Below are 14,103 nucleotides of genomic sequence, written 5' to 3'. Positions count from 1 at the left end.
ACTATTGCAATGTTTCCTGTAATTTACTTACAATTATAAGTACACAATCTTTATTTTGTTTGGCTAACTATAAATAAGTATCTTTGGCAATACAAATGCCTTCTATGCCAGTCTGACTAGGGCAACAGTTGCTGTTGCATGCAAAATTTATAATTGAAACTATCTGTTATTGAGACCTGTGAATCTACACACAAAGAAAAATGTAACGAGGTGAACTATTATGTGTCAGACAGTGAGATTCAGAGAGCTGTGAATATAAATACCACATGTACGCTGCCATATACTGAAATCTTTTATGTCAAGAATTATACTGTGAATATACTCTTGCAGTGATCAGATACATTACCTGTGCATATACGTGCAGTGATCAGATATTAGTCTACCATGGAGAGAGGAAGAAACCTTTGGTAGGAACAAATAAGCTTCCCTCCTCATGCATTGTGAATGTGTGTGGAGAACAGAGGGAGTTTGCCCGGGAGTTCGGTTGGAGGGATTTCCCACAGAATGTTTTTGCCTTTCACGCATCTGTGAGCAGTAAATACAACATTTGAAGAGGCTCTTAGAAGGAAGACAATGTGGATAGTGAGCGATCAGCTGTTGTGACCTGTACGGGATGTGCCATGTTTGTCTTTTTCCCAGAAGACAGAAGCGACTTTGTCTGTACGAAGTGCAAGCTGGTCTCCATATTGGAAGACAAGGTTAAAGGACTAGAGACCCAAGTATCAACCCTGCGTTGCATCAAAGAAAATGAAGATTTTCTGGATAGAAGTCAGCGTTTGGTACTTCAGGCACAGCATGCTGAAGAATCAGAGAGGGCAATGCAGAACGGGAAGAAAATTGGCAGTATGTGACCTCCAGAAGAAGAAAGAGGAGAACCCATGTACCCCCAATGCAGATAGAGGTAAGAAACCATTTTCAGGCTCTCTCCACAGATACTATGGAGGAGAACGGTTTGGAAGAGTTATCTGAGGGAAGGGATCAGAAGGAGACCCCACTGACTGGAAGGCATGGGATGCATTGTCCTCGGGATCGGGGTTCCATGACCACCATTCCCAAGAGGAGGAGATGGGTGGTGGTGGTCGGGGATTCCCTCCTAAGGGGGATGGAGTCATCCATCTGCCGACCAGACCGGGAGACTCGAGAAGTGTGCTGCTTGCCTGGAGCTAGAATTCACAATGTGATGGAATGTCTGTGTGATGGAGTGTCACAATGTGATGGAGTCAAGCCCTCAGACTGCTACCCCTTCCTACTTTTCCCCAAGGGCACTAATGATACTGCCAAGAATGACCTTGAGCAGGTCACTGCAGACTACGTGGCTCTGGGAAGAGGATAAAGGAGTTTGAGGTGCAAGTCGTGTTCTCGTCCATCCTCCCTGTTGAAGGAAAAGGCCCAGGTAGGGACCGTAGAATTGTGGAGGTGAATGTGTGGTTGTGCAGGTAGTGTTGGAGAGAGGGTTTTGGATTCTTTGACCATGGGATGTTGTTCCAGGAAGAAGAATTGTTAGGAAGATATGGAATCCACCTAACAAAGAGAGGGAAAAGCATCTTCGCAGGCAGGCTTGCTAAGCTAGTGAGAAGGGCTTTAAACTAGGTTCGCTGGGGGATGGTGACCTAAGCCTGGAGGTAAGTGGGGAAGTGGGACACTGGGAGGAAACACAAGGAGGAGGGTGCAACAGGGAAGGCCTCCTGATTCATACTGTGAAAGTAGGGCAATCGTCTAGTTATCTTAGGTACCTGTACACGAATGCAAGAAGCCTGGGAAACAACCAGGAAGAATTGGAAGTCCTGGCACAGTCAAGGAACTATGATGTGACTGGAATAACAGAGATTTTGTGGGGTACCTCACATGACTGAAGCACTGTAATGGATGGGTATAAACTGTTCAGGAAGGACAGGTGGGGGAGAAAAGGTGGAGGAGTTGCACTGTATGTAAGAGAGCGGTATGATTGCTTAGAGCTCCAGTATGAAACTGGAGAAAAGCCTGTTGAGAGTCTTTGGGTTAAGTTCAGAGGAGAGAGCAACAAGGGTGATGTTGTGGTGGGTGTCTGTTTTAGACCACCAGACCAGGAGGATGAGGTAGACGAGGCTTTCTTCGGACAACTAACAGAAGTTTCCAGATCACAGTCTCTGGTTCTCATGTGGGACTTCAATCCCTCTGACATCTGCTGGGAGAGCAATACAGCAGTGGACAGACAATCCAGGAAGTTTTTGGAGCATGTTGGGGACAACTTCCTGGTGCAAGTGCTGGAGGAACCAACTAGGGGCCGTGCTCCTCTTGACCTGCTGCTCACAAAGAGGGAAGAATTGGTAGGAGAAGTACAAGTGGAACCTGGGCAGCACTGACCATGAGTTGGTCGAGTTCAGGATCTTGACAAAAGGAAGAAAGGAGAGCAGCAGAATATGGACCCTGGACTTCAGAAAAGCAGACTTTGACTCCCTCAGGGAACTGATGGACAGGATCCCATGGGAGGCTAATATGAGGGGGAAAGGAGTCCAGGAGAGCTGGCTATATTTTAAAGAAGCCTTATTGAGGCTGCAGGAACAAACCATCCCGATGTGCAGAAAGAATAGCAAATATGGCAGGCGACCAGCTTGGCTTAACAGAGAAATCTTTGGTGAGCTTAAACACAAAAAGGAAGCTTACAAGAAGTGGAAACTTGGACAGATGACTAGAGAGGAGTTTAAAAATATTGCTTGAGCATGCAGGGCTGTAATCAGGAAGGCCAAAGCACAATTGGAGTTGCAGATAGCAAGGGATGTGAAGGGTAACAAGAAGGGTTTCTAGAGGTATGTTAGCAACAAGAAGGTGGTCAGGGAAAGTGTGGGACCCTTACTGAGGCAACCTAGTGACAGATGATATGGAAAAAGCTGAAGTACTCAATGCTTTTTTGCCTTGGTCTTCACAGACAAAGTCAGCTCCGAGACTGCTGCACTGGGCAACACAATATTGGGAGGAGGTGAGCATCCCTCAGTGATAAAAAAACAGGTTAAGGACTATTTAGAAAAGCTGGACAGGCACAAGTCCATGGGGCCGAATCGAATGCATCCGAGGGTAAGCTAAGGGAGTTGGCTGATGTGATTGCAGAGCCATTGGCCGTTATCTCTGAAAACTCTTGGAGGTCCCAGACGATTGGAAAAAGGCAAATATAGTGCCCATCATTAAAGAAAGGGAAGAAGGAGAATCTGGGGAACTACAGACTCACCTCAGTCCCTGGAAAAATCATGGAGCAGGTCCTCAAGGAATCTATTTTGAAGCACTTGGAGGAGAGGAAGGTAATCAGAAAAGGTCAACATGGATTCACCAACAGCAAGTCATGCCTGACCAACCTGATTGCCTTCTATGATGAGATAACTGGCTCTGTGGATATGGGGAAAGTGGTGGATGTGATATACCTTGACTTTAGCAAAGCTTTTGATATGGTCTCCCACAGTATTCTTGCCAGCAAGTTAAAGTATGGATTGGATGAATGGACTATATGGTGGATAGAAAGCTAGCAAGATTGCTGGGTTCAATGGGTAGTGATCAATATCTCAATGTCTAGTTGACAGCCAGTATCAAGCGGAGTGCCCCAGGGGTCGGTCCTGGGGCTGGTTTTGTTCAACATCTTCATTAATGACCTGGATGATGGGATGGATTATACCCTCAGCAAGTTTGTGCATGACACTAAGATGGTAGTGTCTACCACTAAGAGAGGTAGGAAGGGTAGGGATATGGTCCAGAGTGATCTAGACAAATTGGAGGATTGGGCTAAAAGAAATCTGATGAGATTCAACAAGGACAAATGCAGTGTCCAGCACTTAGGATGGAAGAATCCTATGCACTGCTACATGCTTGGGGACTAACTGGCTAGGTAACAGTTCTGCAGAAAAGGACCTGGGGATTACAGTGGATGAGAAGCTGGATATGAGTCAACAGTGTGCCCTTGTTGCCAAGAAGACTAACGGCATATTGGGCTGCGTTAGTAGGAGCATTGCCAGCAGATCAAGGGAAATGATTATTCCCTCTATTCGGCACTGGTGAGGCCACATCTGGAGTATTGCATCCAGTTTTGGGCCCCCCATTACAGAAAGGATGTGGACAAATTGGAGAGAGTCCAGCAGAAGGCAATGAAAATGATTAGGGGTCTGGGGCACATGACTTATGAGGGGAGGCTGAGGGAACTGAGATTATTTAGTCTGCAGAAGAGAAGAGTGAGGGGGGATTTGAAAACAGCCTTCAACTACTTGAAGGGGGGTTCCAAAGAGGATGGAGTTAGGCTGTTCTCAGTGGTGGCAGATGACAGAACAAGGAGCAATGGTCGCAGGTTGAAGTGGGGGAGGTCTAGGTTGGATATTAGGAAAAACTGTTTCGCTAGGAGTTGGTGAAGCACTGGAATGGGTTACCTAGGGAGGTGGTGTAAAATATCTTTAGAGATTTTTAAGGCCTGGCTTAACAAAGCCCTGGCTGGGATGATTTAGTTGGGGTTGGTCCTGCTTTGAGCAGGGGGTTGGACTAGATGACCTCCTGAGGTCTCTTCCAGTGCTAATCTATGATTCTGTGATCTTTTCCTTTCTGGAGAAAGCCATTCTGAATCCATAATCTCTCCTGGGGATTCTGGCACTGGGAAAGGGAGATCTTGTTTTTTTTTTTCTTCTCAATTTTAAAGGATTCCTCCTGGGGCTGTAGGTCTGCACCCTTTCTCATCGGAAATGTGAAGATCATGGAATAAAGAACAAATTGGGCCCTGACTATGTCCTTAAGTAAGGGGTCTGGATACATTCATAATTAATACAGAAGGTTTAATTTCCAAGCCCACCATATATTATCTTATATTTTTGTTCCTGTAATTCTAAGCTAGAATTTCTTTTTCAAAATGATAACTGCAGGTAACCAGAGAGCTGTGTAGCAGAGAACAATTTGTAGTGACTCCTGTGCAAGAAATATACCTCCAACAATAGCGAGCATTATTTGACTACACATTGCATCTCAAAGAAATATTCCTGATTGAAGTAAACAGAAACACAGAACAGAATTTTGTTTTATATAATGCTTTTCATACTCAAGGTAACTCAAAGATCATTCAAGTGGTGACATGGAAAAACCTTCTTGTATCAAGTGATTTCTCTTGGGACATTAAATCCTCCACAGTGGTGAACATATTGGTTGTCAGAACATTGTTTTAAGGAAATTTGAAAGCCATGAGACTTGTTTTGACCTTGGACAGCTGTGCTTTCTTTTTGGTGTACTCTAACTCTGGTTCTTGGCTTTATTTTAAACGCAGAGCAACTGGCTTGTTGAAGATCTTCTCTTTGAAGTTGAGAAAATGGGCATAAGGTGATTTATCATCCACAAGGGGAAGGGGAATGAAATGTGGACATTTCAAGGGCACCATACACTCTTATGTCTTACAGATTCATGGATTTTAAGGCCAGAAGGGACCACTAGATCTTCTAGTTGGACTTAATATAAAATGCAAGCCAACTAATTTCACCCAATTACCCCTGGATTGAGCCCAGTATCTGAAAAGTGGAACTTATTTAAAAGAAAGTAGGATATGATTCCACAGGAGTTTTAAGAGAAGAAATAAAAAAACACACAACAGACAAGTGAGAATCAACTGTCAAAAAGTACAGTACCTTGAACACCATGTGGAGCATCATTTGCAGACCACTCTTGCCTGGGTATTTCCTAGCAATGTTAGAGGCAGACAAGTTGAAGAGATTGGCTCCTGTTTCTGTGCAGATGGCATGCACCAGCATTTTCTTTCCTACCCCTGTGGGCCCAGCTAGCAACAAGGCCTTCACCAAAGGAGCCTTCTCATGTACTGCTTGAGAACCTATAAAAAGTAATAAGGCACTATTATTGCTTTCATTTAAGTCTGCCATAAATGTAACGGTGAATGATTCTTCAGTTTTTCTTCCTGATAAATATTTCATAATGTGAACTCTTCATCTCACTAACATAGAGCAAGTGGTGTAGAATTCACTTTACAGCTGTAGAATACGTTAGCCTTTCTTCGTGGTAGGAAAACCAATAGTACTGAACTTATTTTAATTGTGACTTTTAGCAAAATTCTTCCCCGGTCCAGGGTGACCGTTTCACTTTGCTTAATATTGGATATGGGCTGTAACAGGCTAAGGAGCATTGAAATGAAAAGGAGACACACAGTTACATGCAGAAGACAAGCCTGACACCATGCACAGTACACATCTGCCTTCAATTACACCTAACTGTTAATTGACTGCCTGTTGGCTGTCAGGCAGATGTATAGTTGTAGGTATACCTGTGGTCTAATTTAAAAGAGGAGACAAACATTCTGCCTCAGAGCTGTTCCCCACTTCATAATTGGAAGGGGGAGGAAATTCCTGTCATATGATAAAATAGCAGAATCCCTTATCTGCGCCAAAAATGACACTTTCCAACTTCCATAAGAAAACAAACTAATTGGAGTATTTTCCTGATCAGCATTCTTCTGTAATTTAAAACCAGATGTCATCATCAGTCTTTCTTTTGCCCCTTTCTTCCCTCACCACCCTTTTTTTGGAAAATTTTCTCTTTATAATATTTCTGCTTTTAGTACGTGTGGGAGAGAGTCTGATCCCTTGATTGTAGGAATGGAATTTATCTGACTGAGCTGGGTGATGACAGCACCCAGGGGTGGGGTTGCTGTGAGTGTTGTCAAGTCATCCTCCAACAAGGAAAGATTAAGCCCTATATAGAACTCTGCTACTTCATTTATGAGGAGAGGCATAGTATATACCCATTTAGTGGCTAATCTGCTTTTTGTTCTCTACTTTTTTAGTTGAGACAGTGCAGATGCTGGGTTCCTCCTCTTCACTTGCTCTGACAGGGAGGATGATGACCAATCACCATCCAAGATTTCACTGCTCTCTACAGCTCTCTCCTTTGCTTCTCCAGTTTAAATGCTTCGGATCTGAAAGAAATGAGGTTGCCTGTTCTACTTTGATAGTCGGATCAGTGAGTCTTGTCGAAACCTGGGCTTGGAAAGCCCAATGGGAGGGTGCCTGCACTGTCTTAACAGAGCCACAGAAAGCAATTTCGCAGATAAGGGGCAATATTTTGTGGCTCTGGCTGTGACTGCACAGATTGGGTTCTGTATAGTGGCATCCTATGGAAAGCCACCCTAGAGAGGGAGAATGAGAGACTGAAAAGAGGGAGCCTGAGGTCATGAAAAGGAAGGGCCAAGCACCTCTGACTCCTTCACAGCTTCCAGTGTCAAAGGCTGGTAGCCACCCCAGACACTTCTTTGAGGAGAATCTCTCCTTGAGGTGAACTTCTCTCCCTTCTAAGCAAGCTGAGCTGTTTTCTGCTGCATTTCTGGACGTTGTTTCAGCCACTGCTTTGCTCCACTGGCTGATTGGAGAGTTCCTCAGTGAGAGAAGGGAAAAGTGCTTAATGCTCCAATGAGAACGTGCTGCTGCAAGAGGTGCAGGTAAGATTTCTCGTTGACAGCCAAGTGGTGCAAGATGCAATGGCACAGAGGTTATCTTCCTCTGCATTGCTCATTGCTCTTAGTGAGGGATGGACTGGAGAAAGGAGATGTAGAGAGCTGAGAAATGCTGAATGGTAGTTGTCATCATGCCCGTCAGTGAGAGGCAGGACCCAGTATCTGTGCTGTCACGGACAAAGCCACAAAAATATTTGTTAATATAGTATGGTCAGCATCCCTCATAATAGAATTTGGAAAGTAGACAGTAAACTTAACAGCAAACATATAAATTGCCTCTCCCTTGATGGTCCAATAAAATCAGTGCCTTTTACTTGCCACATAAAAACATGCCCTTATCTTGATGTAGTGATTACCACTCTAAAGTAACTTGAACAGTTATGCCTCTCATCACGTGCTGAGGGTTTGCAAACTTTCTGTCTGCCAGCTAATTGGTAGGGGGAAAAAGTCCAGAAGGTGAGAGCCCTTTGCGGGAGCTTTGCCAGTTCTGGAAAAGTTCTATTCCAGGTACTGAGAGCAAGAGAATCTCCGACTCCTGCAACCACCACAGAAGGAGAGGCGATTGTTTAGCTAACCATGCTATTAAAAGTAAAAACAAACCCATCCATCAATGTGTTAATGACTTAAAGTAGCCAAATAAATTACAATGAACAAAGTATTAAGATGAATGTCATCATAAGCCTTTATTCCAATACCATGAACCATGCAGTGAAGTTACCAACCTCTCAGGTTATATGAATATTTTTGGTCATTTAATACCAATTTACTACTATTATACATTGATTATAATGGAACAGTAGAAACCCCTCGAGAGAAATGTAACTTCCATTAGAAAGTCTCCTTTCAGCTGCTTATAATTTTCTCAGATTCCTTTTGGGCTGACATTTTCTCAATCAGGTGAATATTTTTGGGAAAGCTTTTACTTACTCTCTCTCTCTCTCTCTCTCTCTCTTGCTCTCACTTTCATACAATGATTAACTAGTTCTGAGGCCAGTTAAGTAAAATGTCATCCATAAAATACCACCCAAAGGTGAAATTATTCCTGAGACTTTTTGGCTTCAGGCAATATATTTTTAACACACATTTACAAATACAGCCTATATTTGTTTTACTGGTTGAGGGTATTTTTCCTCTCTCTCATTTTCTCTCCAATTAATGGGAGAAGGTTTATGGGCTGCTCTTACCTTGGCAGGAAGTCTTTGGGCTTGATTACCCTAGAAAATTAGTTTAAAGCATGACCTTGCAGTGTAGACAGGGATGTCATGTTTATCTTTGTATCAGCTGGTTAAACCTATGGTTCTAGTAGAGTTAGCCAATGACCAGCTGACATGGTCTTAAAGTGAAGGTCCCTGTCTATGCTGACTGCAAAGTTACATTTAACGTAATGTTAGAACTCAGCCTTGAGGAGTCAACTAATACAACCTAACTTGCTCCTGAAGGACAAGCCCTTTGAGGGAAAGCTCTCGCTCCCTCTTTTCCAAATTCCCATAGTTGTAGGATGGGAAGAGTCTTCTGTATGGTGCAGCCTGCTCCCCATGGTGCACTGTGAGCCCGTGCAGAGGGGGCTGGCACCATGGAATGCACATGGTGTGTTCCAGTGTGTACAGAGAGAGCAGCCCGAGCACAAGGATTGCATTTGTCCCTGGTCTTTGTTAAAGGCACACAAAAGGGAGGGGAAGGAGAAGAGAAGGCTCCCTGCTCCCCTCCATCCTAACACCAAAACAAGAGCCAGGGACATTCTGGCCTGAGGTGGAACAAGTGGACTGAGTGGCAGAGAATGAGGCTACATAGGACTGAGTTGGCTGGCCGAGGACTTGCCTATCCTCTGACAGAGGTCTCCCAAAAGTGAAAACATTATGAAATAAAGCTATAAATAGCAGAAGCAAAGCCCCTTTATGTAGTAAGTGCCTGGATTCCTCATGGCTGGCCTACAGTCATCCTGTCAGTCTTGAAAAAAATATCGGGGCAGACAGTATGTTTAAAAAACCCAACTAAGCCTTGTTTCATATTAATAGTGGCTGGCATTTAAAACTACAAGGACATTTAAAAGTGCTCTCTTTCAGCTATCTGAAATCTACTCAGGCTAATTCCTTAACTGTTCACCTTGTTTGGTTCCAAGTAACATTAGCCAGCTTGTAAAAGGTAAATTGCAGCCTTAGCCCTTCCCTTAACTTGATTGATTTTAACCACTGGAGCTTGTTTTAGCTATTATCTTTCCCATGTGATTTTCTTTATATGCTGCCATTCACAAACTATTAAAATGCAAACAGAGATGGCAAAGAAATGCAATACCTGACAATAGCATGTGCATGCTCTTTTATACACTATTAAAATGATATGGCCTTCACTGAGAATGCTTAATTGAAAAACAATTATACTGCAAAATGCTTTAGACTACAATCAATCAAGCACTGTCAAAGCTAGTAAAAATGTATTTTACTGGCAGGAAGCAAACCATCATATTCTGCCCTTTAGTAATTTTTGCTGTGCTCTTACCTAATGGCAATATTCCATACAGTGCTATTAGCTGTCTGACATCTGTGAGAGAGGGCATTGGCTCTATATCTACCAGACGAAGCGTAGTCCCCAGATAGCTGTACTCGCCTGCAGGGAGGAAGCATGGGCTTAATAAATGTGACACTGTATTGTTATAAAATGCATAATTCAAATAATGAAAAACTACCATGGAATACAAATTTTGCATGCTCTGAGCAAACCCAGTTCTGTCAGGGGTAAGGGACTCAAGTAGGGGAATGTTGCCATGGAATACAGGCCTAGAAGGAAAAGGAAGTTAAGCATACATTCCTGTGCTGACTCTCCCTACTAAGCAGGTTGTGGAAGGCATTCAGCAGAGAAATAAGTCTTAAATAACCTTTTAAAGAAACTTTGTGGTTCACAAAAGAATCATTACTGACACCATAAATCACATCAATAGCAGAGAATTTGGGGAGCTGAGATGTCATATTTTTGGAATCACCAATGAACCAAGATGTATCTAAGGGATTTCAAAGGGGGAAAAATATATTGTTTAAAAGGTTACTTAATTTTTTTTCTGAATGCTGCCTGCCTCCATAATTCCCACCACATCTTAGTTAGTGGGGACACTCTGCACTGCAGTCTGTGTTCAGGTTTTTTGCATCGCACTTCACCTTTTTTATTTAAAAGTAGAGTGAAATGCACTGCTGCAGACTGAAGCAGTCTAAAGCTAGAGTCCTGCCTCATCTTGTTAGAGAGCTGTAATCACATATAGGACATAATGGGACAAAGATCCAGAAGGATGGGACACAAGCAAGAAAATTAAGGCTACGTCTACACTGGAGCTGTAGAGGTAATTTCCAGCTTGAGTAGATGCATGTTAGCTCACGCAAAATAGCAGTGTAGCGATGGGCTGGGCTAGCCGCACCAAGTACATTCCTAGGGTTTCAGACAAGATTGTACCCATGAAGCTAAGACTACGCTGTGAGCTGGAAATGTCACCTCCAGCGTAGACATACACTAATAGTGCAGAAAAAATACATTTAGGATGGATTAATTTCTTTAGCATAAATAACATGTTCTGTACCTAATACTATTTTGTATTTTGATGATGCTAACTTCCAAATAGGAAGGAAGAACATCCAGCTTGTCTGGGATAGATGTAAAATTAGGTATAAAATGAGAGAGATTTGAGAGATATAGCATAGTCATAGTTTGGGCAAGGAGATGGACAAGCACTGGCATAGCCTCCCCTCCCCCTTTGAGGGTAAAATTCATTTCAGGTTTTATCTTTTATTTAAGGAGAAATCAAAAGAACTGGCTAGAAATTAATCTTCAGAGATTTAATTAGAAGGCATCAAAGGGTTTAATTGCAACTGGCCATAAATCATGATGGATATTCTCTGACTAATTTAGATAAGGTCACCAAGAAAATTAGTTCAGCAATGTCGGTTTGTCATAGGGACGGACGTTTCAGAACCTTTACTCATTGTGTGGCTTCTTGCACAGTTCTGCCCTTTGTCTTCTCCCCAAGAACGGTGAGTGAGAGAGCGACCTTTCTAGGATTTCAGGACTCAGGGCTGAGGGGCACTCATTTATTTCTCTATGGGCCATAACTCTAACCTTGCAACTTTAAATGTTGCTTTTGACTTGATATAAAGCCAAAGATTTTAGGCCTCGCTCCTGGGAAATGCTAAGTACCGTTTGCCTCACTCTGACAGTGCAAGTGGGACTTAAAGCTGCCATAAATGAAAAGCTGAGAATTCCCTGAACGTGAGAGAATCTTCTGCTGGGGCAGGGCTGGCTTTGACAGCTGTATGCCTCCCCCCTGCCTACCCAGAATAGGGGCTAAGTGGGGATGTGCTGGGTATGAGCACTCTGTGTTACAGTGATCCCCCACCCAGTGTAATGGCTCCTAGGAGGTCAGTGCTGCAACTTAGAGCAGCCCTGAGGCCACCCTAAGCTATGACAGGAGTCAAACTGACCCCTGAAAGCTTCAGGATCAAGGGATTACAAAGATGGCTCCAAGCCATCATTGCCCCCCCCCCTCCAGTTGGTGCACTTGAGGATTTGGTGCTGAGTATTTTATTAAAATTGTGAGAGGATGTTTTGATTTTTACAAAATTCTACAACGTTACCAGCCACTAGCTAGCCTATTGCCCAAGATGGTCTTTCAAAGTGTCTGTGATGGAAATGTCTGTCAGCCATAAACGACCTTGGGAAGGACAGCTGGTAGTGGTTGGGCGAGTGCAATAATAATGAAAAGCTTCCATTACTACTCTCAGCACTCTATGCTCTTTAACGAGTATGCAATGAATAGAATACCAATACCAGCTCATTCTCTAGAGTGGGCAAGCACTCTGTTGGCAATAAGTGCTGCTTTTAACAGTTTATAAAAACATGGCACTTACAGCCGATATGAAAGACTCCCATTTTTCCTGCTTAGATATATACCATATTAATGGCCAGATGCACTGTACGTGCTAGGTACTGACAAGCTCTTTAATTGTGGTCCTTCAAATTAGTGGGTTTTTCCCCTGATATATTGCAGCTTGTTCAGTTTTAGTGAATGTCCCAAAACAATCTCAGAGAGTGTATCAAGCCACTGTGAGATTGCATTTCTTCTCTGAACACTAGCCCCATTGCACTCAGATCTTTCTATGGTGCTTTATCTTGGGGTTTTCTATTTGTGTATGTGAGGCTGTATAATATTGGCTACTATTTTATTTTCTGGAAAATATTTTGGACACAATATAAAACACCATGCCGCTATGCCTTCAGGTTCCATTGTATTGCCTAGCTCCATAGATAGGCACTTCAACAGTACAAATTGTAGATACCGAGCACCTCTGAAAATCAGGCTTCTGTTGATTTGAGTGCCTAACTTTACACACTCAGGTTTAAAAATTTTGTCCCAGAATCTTATTGAAATTGCAACTGTACTTCATTTCATCCTTGACTTGACTGGTCATAGCGATTAGTGAACCTTGGAAGGTTTGCATGTTTCATCAGATAAAACATACAAACATTTGGATGTTCCAAATCCAAATATCTTTGAACTGGAAAACTCCTAGGAAAAGGTTTTCCTGAAATCTTGGTTATGTCTGGACTGTAAATAACATGAGAACAGCTTCTTACGATATTTTGGTACTTCTCTTTCTGGCACCTGACAAATTCAGGAATGACAAAGTAGTGGCATGCAAACATGTTTAAAAATGCAGAAAACAAACCCATATTTCAAATCTTAAAAAGAGGGTTGAATTTATTCTGACTTGCATTTTTGGTCAACTGTTTCATTCAATCTATTTCATCCATCTTTTATAAGCAGCCAAACTGGAGTGCACTATGGATGAAGTGTTCTCATAATATTCAAGATATACATTAGCTCTGATATGTAAGACATTTAAAAATGTATACATTACCAACATAATCAGAGAGTTTCACTGTCTTGGGCTTTATTAGTAATCCTTCTTCTACTAGTTCCTTGTACAGAGAATCAATGGTCCTACAGACAAGATACATAATTTCAGAAAATTCTAGAGATCTGCAAAAACAGTCCAATTCGTCAGTAACAAAACTAAATGGAACATTTACACATCCTTAGCTTTATAATATATAATTTTTTACTGACCAATATATAATTTGTTGCTGTGAATATTTAATCATTATTGACTTTTATGTGTCATCTGTTATTTGTTCTCCTTCCCCTTTAAGTAATAGTCCTACACTTTTATTTCCTTATATACCACATGATTTCTTATAGCAGTTATGACTACCTATTTCCAGGTGATGAAGATCACTGACTACTGTTGTACTCATTCATTAATACCAATTACTGAGAAATTATTTTAAAATCCGAATAACAGCTCATAATGTTATGCTTCTGCAATTAGTAATTCATTAATCTTCCTAGAATTTATTCTGTTTTCAATAGACCAACTTCCACTCCTTTAAGAACATCACATCATTTATTATACTGGATCAACCAATGGTCCACCTAGTTCAGTATCCTCCCCGATGGGGGCCAGAGCCAAATGTTGTAGAGGAAGGTGGGGAAAAATCATGAAGTGGACAATTATGGAATAACATGTTCATTGAGGAAGTTTCTTCCTATCTCCTGTCAATTTGTGGGTGTCTTTTGCCCTAAGAAATGAGGATTTATACCCTGGAATTTTTTTATC

General features: G+C 42.2%; 1 protein-coding gene across 1 annotated transcript in view; it reads right to left on the bottom strand.

The window, feature by feature from the left end:
- Nucleotides 1-14,103, bottom strand: part of DRC11 (dynein regulatory complex subunit 11) — a 163,715-nt gene that overhangs the window by 20,652 nt on the left and 128,960 nt on the right. Inside the window, exons 13-15 of the mRNA XM_048870111.2 lie at nt 13,345-13,427; nt 9,944-10,051; nt 5,616-5,815 (exon numbers count right to left, since the gene is read on the bottom strand). Of these exons, the coding sequence (XP_048726068.1) occupies nt 5,616-5,815; nt 9,944-10,051; nt 13,345-13,427 (391 nt within the window). The remainder of the gene's footprint in view (nt 1-5,615; nt 5,816-9,943; nt 10,052-13,344; nt 13,428-14,103) is intronic.

This window comes from Caretta caretta, chromosome 11 (assembly GCF_965140235.1).
Source record: "Caretta caretta isolate rCarCar2 chromosome 11, rCarCar1.hap1, whole genome shotgun sequence".
NCBI classification, from domain to species: domain Eukaryota; kingdom Metazoa; phylum Chordata; order Testudines; family Cheloniidae; genus Caretta; species Caretta caretta.
Note: the sequence above shows the minus strand (reverse complement) of the source record. Positions and strands in the feature narration are given on the sequence as shown.